The sequence below is a fragment of the Austrofundulus limnaeus genome, unplaced genomic scaffold (assembly GCF_001266775.1).
Source record: "Austrofundulus limnaeus strain Quisiro unplaced genomic scaffold, Austrofundulus_limnaeus-1.0 Scaffold640, whole genome shotgun sequence".
NCBI classification, from domain to species: domain Eukaryota; kingdom Metazoa; phylum Chordata; class Actinopteri; order Cyprinodontiformes; family Rivulidae; genus Austrofundulus; species Austrofundulus limnaeus.
In genome coordinates, this window is record NW_013953042.1 from 54,374 (window position 1) to 62,362 (window position 7,989).

At 38.6% G+C, this 7,989-nt stretch overlaps 1 protein-coding gene across 1 annotated transcript in view; it reads right to left on the reverse strand.

The window, feature by feature from the left end:
* LOC106531479 (uncharacterized) overlaps positions 1-7,704 on the reverse strand; it is a gene marked incomplete in the record, with an annotated part of 13,398 nt that extends 5,694 nt beyond the window's left edge. The window contains 3 exon segments of the mRNA XM_014027357.1: positions 3,842-3,952; positions 4,030-4,148; positions 7,537-7,704. Coding sequence (XP_013882811.1) covers positions 3,842-3,952; positions 4,030-4,148; positions 7,537-7,543 — 237 coding nt within the window.
* Positions 7,705-7,989: the final 285 nt, after the last annotated feature.

Genomic DNA, 7,989 nt, shown 5'->3' on the forward strand with positions numbered 1-7,989 from the left:
GTATTATTGTAACCGACAAGACAAATTAAGTCATATATATGGATTTAATTATCACATCAGAATGATCCAGGTATCAAAACGTAGCTTTTAAAGCCAGGAATCTGAAAATGTAATTAGGTCATTTTGACCAAATTTGACTTAATCCTCATTTCGATATTAAATATCACAAATTGTTTATACTGAACTTCATAAAAACTAGTACAACAGAACTATTCAGACATTTTATTTTCTCATTCTTATTATTATGTAGTCTTAAAGGTGTTTAAAGATAATCCTGATCAATTTGAGAGAAAGATCATGGAAAGAAGTTAGAATATTTAGGTAGACAACAGACTAGCATGAGCTAAACAACAGGTTTTACTTTTTGTGTTAGTAGTATTCATCACATATTTGCATACAGTTTATTTCTGTTGTGAGTACATAAAACATCTGTTATATTTTGTCACATTTTCAATAAGCCACTGCAGAGGGACCAAAGAGCCACATGTGGCCCCAGAGCRGCAGGTTGCAGACCACTGACCTAGTAGCATGACATTTATTAGGAATAAAGTCTTCTGAGTTCTGGTGCATTTGTGCATGTGGGGGTCATTATGTTTCCGCTATGCGGTATCTAGTTATTTTTTTATATTCAGCTTCATTCAATACAAAAAAGCTAGAACTCAGTTTTAAAAAATGATTTTGAGCTAAAATTTATTGTGTTAGCCGCTGAATTATTGTCAGCATAGAGTATATCCTCAGAACACATCGCTTGACATCTTTGTTTAAAACTTGTGTGTAACTGGTATCATCAACACAGTCTGTTAGCAAAATATCATGAATCATTCAGGAATTTCAATGAATGRTTCAGAAAATAATTTCTGTAAGTACATCTACAGCTGATTGATTGAAATGATTTAAAGTTTTGGTTTTAGACTGTGTCAGTTTCAGATGTTCTGTCACTAGAACATACTTTGTATAGGACTCTTGGTAAAGTATGCCTTTGTTTGGGCTCAGCATACTGAAAACACAAAGAGTTATTTAAATGAGTTCCAACACCTAATTTCCCTCCGGGATCAAGAAAGTATTTTTGAATTGAATTCTCCTCCAGACAACCACTGCTCACTTTCTTGGAATGAAAGGGAGTAGGGGTTGATGAGAGCAGCAACAAAAATAAATCAAATAGCAATAGCAAGGTTTGAATTCAAATTTGAATCAGAATGTTTTACATACAACGAAAGCAAAAATGGTAGCAAATAAATTGGACAATATTCTGGCAATTTAATTATATTTCCATAGTTATGGTCTTGACTGGTCTTGAAATAAAATGCAGAGTCTATATACACTTATTGGCCACTTCATTAGGTACACCTGTCCAACTGCTCATTGACCTAAATGTCAAATCAACCAATCACATGGCGGCAACTCAGTGCATTTAGGCATGTAGACATGGTCAAGACAATCTCCTGCAGTTCAAACCGAGCATCAGTATGGYGAAGAAAGGTGATTTGAGTGCCTTTGAACGTGGCATGGTTGTTGGTGCCAGAAGGGCTGGTCTGAGTATTTCAGAAACTGCTGATCTACTGGGATTTTCACGCACAACRATATCTAGGGTTGACAGAGAATGGTCTGAAAAACAGAAAATATCCGGTGAGCTGCAGTTTTGTGGGTACAAATGCCTTGTTGATGCCAGAGGTCAGAGGGGTTCGAGCTGAGGGGTTCGAGCTGATAGAACAGCAACAGTAACTCAAATAACCGCTCATTACAACCGAGGCATGCAGAAGAGCATCTCTGAACACACAACACATCAAACCTTGAGGAGGATGGGCTACAGCAGCAGAAGACCACATCGGGTGCCACTCCTMTCAGCTAAGAACAGGAAACTGAGGCTACAATTCACACAGGCTCACCAGGACAATAGAAGATTGGAAAAACGTTGCCTGGTCTGATGAATCTCAATTTCTGCTGCAACATTCAGATGGTAGGGTCAGAATTTGGCGTCAACAACATGAAAGCATGGATCCATCCTGCCTTGTATCAATGGTTCAGGCTGCTGGTGGTGGTGTAATGGTGTGGGGGATATTTTCCTGGCACACTTTGGGCCCATTAGTGCCAACTGAGCATTGTGTCAACTCCACAGCCTACCTGAGTATTGTTGCAGACCATATCCATCCACAGTGTACCCATCTTCTGATGGCTACTTCTAGCAGGATAATGTGCCATGTTATAGAGCATGAATCATGTCAGATTAGCTTCTTGAACACGACAATGGCCTTGAATGGCCRCCACAGTCACCAGATTCCAATCCAATAGAGCACCTTTGTGATGTGGTGGAGCAGGAGATTCTCATCATGGATGTGCAGCCAACAAATCTGCAGTAACTGTGTGATGCCATCATGTCAATATGGACCAGACTCTCTGAGGAATGTTTCCAGTACCTTTTTGAATCAATGCCACAAAGGATTAAGGCAGTTCTGAGGGCAAAAGGGTGGACCCCCTTTTGCCTTCAGAACTACTTTAATTGTCATGTTCAAGAAACCACTCTGACATGATTTGCACTTTATGACATGGTGTGTTATCCTGCTAGAAGTAGCCATCAGAAGATMGGTACACTGTGGATGGACATGGTCACCCGGTACTAGTAAGGTGTACCTAATAAAGTGGCCAGTGAGTGTATTTCAGCTCACTGTATGCATGGCTTCTCATGGCTAACTTGGTCTTGTCAAGTAAAACCCTTCAGGTTTTCCAACTCAAAAACAAAAAAGCATAAATCTGTGTTTAATGTTATCACAACTTAAAAGCAAATGGAATGCAGCCAACACYTTATTTTACTAACTGTGCAGTGACAAGCAGGAACTGCTACAARAAATGACTGTAAATAGTAGAAAAGCTGCACTGCTTTAAATCACTAAGCTCTCCTATGAACTCAACTCTACTTCTGACGACAGAGTTGAGTATGAAGCTATTGGGATGAGTCTGATGTTCAGACCTTCATACCATAGAAACTAACCAGCTGCACACTGTCCAGCTTCACACTGTTGTTTCCTGGACTTTCAGTACATTTTTGTAGTCWAAATATTTCTGCATACTTTTGGTTATTTTAGTCATTCATGTAGAAAACATTCAAACTGATGCACTACTTTTTGTTTTTGTAATGATGTAATTCCATCTAAATAAACTTCTTCAAAAACAYTTCTCTTTTAAACCTTACTTTACTTCACTACTATTTTGTCTTCTTTTATTACAATTTAGCTTTTGGCAAGCTACTTTTAACTTTTAGATTGCCTTTTAAAAGTTTTATTTAGGATTATGCAACTTTTAGTGTCTAGCTTCTTTGGAAATTTTTAGCTTCAGTTAGCATCATGTGACTTTCTAACTTGTACTTGAATTGTTTTTAGCTTCTGAGCTTTGAAGTAAAGGAGCTTTTAGTTCACAGTTAATGTTCAGTTATTTCTATCATCTAGCTTTTTGCTACTTTCAGCTTTTAGCCAGCCTTTTGCCACATTTAGCTTCTAACCCACCTTTTGATACTTTCAGGTAGCTTTTTACTATTATAGCTTTTAGTCAATATTTGCTTCTTTTCTCTAAACTTTTGCTATTTTTTATAACTTCTAGCCTTTTGCAACGTCAACAATTTAGTTGATCATTTGCTAGATTTTAGCTGGCCTTCTGTTATTTTTAGCAAGCCTGATACTACTTTTAGCTTCTAACTACCATTTGACTATTTTTAGCTACTGTTTAGCTTGCATATATTTTTGCAAGTGTTCTGTTTTAGGCTAAACAACTTAGTTTGAGCTTCTTCAGCAAATCCCAGTTAAGTGTTTAGCACTAATGAAGTGTAGTGTGAAAATGTGCGCGAGCTCACCAGCAAAGATAAAATGATCAAAGGTATGTCAAGTGGTAGTTCACTCAGACCCTTCGCCTGAAACACGCTCACACCGATCATCATAAACAAACTCAGGCCAATCTGAGTTATCTGAAAAACAAGAAGACACCTTGATTTTAACATGGACTGGAAGAGTCAGAAAAGATGTAAACACACACACATCATACCCCGAGAGCTTTGGGTTCAGCTTCCAGGTACTTTTCTTTCCTGTGCTGGTTTCTCTGAAAGGTGACTGAAACCAGTGGACTCTGAGATGGGCTGAGTCCCTCCACAACAAATTCTTCATCTGGAAAACACAACAGCTGCATGGTAACCAACAAGAGAATTAACTTTATGACCATTTTGCAGTTATGTCTGTGGAGAAGTTATAAATATTTATTACTTGCTGATAAAGAAGATTATGTTTTTACCTATCTWTGTGTGCTTGGTTGTACTGTTAGGGATAAATGTTATGATCCACTGGACAAAAAGTAATCACTAGAAGCACATCAATAACTGAATAACTGTTGAACACCACCRGATTCAAGATGGTCACTACATCTAAGTTACCGAGATAAAAATGATTTTAACTCAATTTTTCACAGATATTRATAAAAAATTTAGTGTAAACATATATCAAATATATATAAACTTATTCTTCCATTACTACCCTCCCGCTGTCCTTGCTGTGTGCTACCAAAGCTAGCAAGTTAAAGTCATGACTGTCTTGGGGAGCCAGCCAGTCCACCCACAAACACCACCTAARGACCCCACCCTAACCCCCATTTGTCCCCTCAACCACCACTTAATCAGGTGGGGGTCAGGAGAACCCCACCGCCACACTAAACATGAGTGGGGTCATATGGACCCGTCCTCAGAGATCTGGGAGCTTAAAGGGGCAATATCATGTAAAATCAACTTTTTTGAGTTTTATATCATGTTAAAATGTTATACTCTCATAAAAACATYCCCAAAGCCTTGCTTTGACTCATTCATGTATGTTTAAGAAATCCTGCAGTGTTTTTAGGAAGCCATGCTGAGGAGCAAAACAACAGGTGGGGACCAGAAATGCCTTTTGGGACCAGAAACTCCCCTGGGACGTGTCTTCAAGCCGAACTTCCTCATCACGGAGCACACCTCCCCACCCCACACACCCTGCCCATGACTCCTGCAGGCTCTCGGCAGTAACAGAGCAAATGAGTGAAAGTGAAACTTAAACTGTCTGCTGAGCTCCACTACTTCTCACTCAGTGAAGCTCTTTTCAGATTCAAAATACCTTTGAGGAAATGTATTTTCAGATGCCAAGTAAACTGCATCATAGAGCACGCGTGAAACCCCCGCCCCCCACCCCCACACTGAAATGGGTGGGACAGAAGCTGAAGGTGGTTCTTAGAGAGACAGAGGCCAATTTCAAGGCGTTTAGAAGAGGAAGTGATGAGAAGATAAGTTTATTTTCTATTTAAACATAAAAACAGCATTTTAATAACAACTAAAGGTGACATAGATACTTTATTATGGTATAGTATTTAAATYTATGCCTGAGAAACACATAATATTGCCCTTTAAGGGCTTTGCACAGTAGCTGTTCCTAGGGTATTTAATTTTTTTGCTACAGTGTCTATATAACCTCATGTACATATGGTAGCTATAATTTGCTTCAGTTAATGCAAATGTTACTAATGCTATCTACTAATTCCAATTTTAGTTAAAAGCTAATATTTTGCTAAATACATTTTGCAATGTTAAGTTTTTGTTTCACTACCTTTCTTTTAGCAAGAATTTTGTTACTTTTAACTAGTGTGTTGCTTTTGTAGCTACATTTTTTTGTTTGTTTGTTTTTAGTGTTTTGCTCATTGAGGTAGATTAGAGGCGCTATCATGTGAGTTTTCGGAGTGAGCAGCCATCTTGTGCAGGGCGAGAACTCTGCATCATACAGGAAAAGCCTGGTTTCGGTCWGAATTTGGGGAAGGAGAAATGTAGCATCAGCAGAAATTAAGTACTGGTGAGCTTGTGGYTCCTTGTGAGACTGTATGTGCTGAGAAAGCTCTCCAGAGCTCCATGAACATTACATGAGGAACAATAATCACAGACAGAACTGTTAGCTGTTAAAGCTGAATGTGGCAACATGACAAGTTAAATTTAGGTCAGCACATCAGTAAATCTCAGTTTGATATTGACAAACTTTATTTTGATTTGATAGAAACATACATATTGCATTATCATATCAGGTCAAAAGAATTGACACATGTCTGTAATGAATGATGTTTCTAAAAGGCAGAACTTAATCAAAATTATCGTTTTTTAGTGGTCAGTAACAGTGCACCGTAAAAAATTTTGATCAAAATTGTGATTGTAAATATAATAGTAGCTCATTCATGGCAAAAATCTGCAATATAGTCAGTTTCATTTACTACAGTTATGATAAATGTTTAAAATGTCAACCATCAACTTCCAATTTATTCTCTGTAACATGAAAGAACAAGTACTAACTACATTATGGACAACTTGTATACACCGTATAATTTTTAAATTTCACTGATTCAGCACATCATCTCATTGTTTGATAACCTTTTTATATCTATCCCTGCTTCTTCCTCTCAGGGTCACTGGTGCCCATATCCAGCAGTCACAGTGCGAGGGGCGGGGTGCACCCTGGACAGGTCTCCAGTCCATCACAGGGACACACATAGAGACAAACGAGACAAACAACCATTCACTCTCTCACTCACACCTAGGGACAACTAGAGTTATCAGTTAACCTAACAGTCATGTTTTTGGTCTGTGGGAGGAAGCAGGAGTACCTGGAGAGAACCCACGCATGCACGGAGAGAACATGCAAACTCTACCCAGAAAGGTCCCCGGACGGGGATTTGAACCAGTGACCTTCTTGCTGAGAGGCAAGAAGGTGTGATCATAGAGTGATCCAAAAGAAACATGTTGTATTCTGGTCCCAAGTTATTGTTCAGCCATTTTTAAACATACAAAGCTGAAGATCAGTGTAGAAGTAGCTGAAAACAATCTTAATCAAAATCTAAATGCTAACCCAAAATTAAAATCATCACAGCTAACTTTAAAAGGCATTTTAAGACTTAGAGATGAAAACTGTTGTGGAGTATCTAAGAATGATCAAATGTCAAGCTAATGCTAATTTTACAAATGGTTATAAGTCAGCCATTTTTAAACATACTGTGCACAGCTGAAATTTTAAATAGAACAGTTGTATCAGAGAGCAATCATTACCTAAATTTAAATGCAAATGCAAAATCCAAGATATGTCACTTATTTGGGGGTGGCACCTGGGGTGGCCGACCCCTCTGGATCCTGGATCCACCCCTGCTTGAGCCAAACACATTAATCTAAGGAATGTTAGTCACTTTATTTTTCAACTAAATTCTAGTAGCCTAATGTTTATTCTGAAATGCTCCATGCTGTATAAAAAATACTTTCAGTAATTGTGAGTTGTTTCTGTTAACACAGAATCAATCTGACTCCTCTCTCATCTAACATCTGTGATTATATAAGAACTCAAAACCCTCTTTATGAGTTTTATTTCAATAAAAGATGAAGCTCCTCCTACACAAGCTGCTATGTGAACACATTGTGTTCCTCAATCAGACAACATCTGGATTGCCTCACTCTTTAAACTAACAGAAAAAAGAACACACTGTACTCAAAGCTGTTGTGTAAATTTTTACCTGACATGATGACAGAATCCACCTAAACTCCACCGACCCAGCGTCTGCCTTTTTCTTTGTTAAAAGTGAAATAAAAAACACAAAGATATGAGTGCTGATTCAGCTCCAGAGTTTTGCAATCAATTGTTGAGTGTGGGAGTTCTGCTCTACTCCAGTGAGATCCCACTGACTGAAACCGGGTCGGGGGGTGGGACTGGGTCTGATCTTCTAAAGGGGGCGGACACTGAGCTTTCTGCTTCACTTTTAGACTCTGTATTTATGTTTTGTRCTCTATCTGCATGGGGCTTGTCCTCCCATGATGGTACCTCRAGCACCTCGTCTTCTGTTCCCCATTGCCTGAGACATTCGCTGAGCACATCGTCGTTGAGGCTTTGTCCTTGATGTATTTATGGATCTTGGATGTTTCATCCTGGACAGTGGCTCTCACTAGTCCTAGTATATACTGTATATATA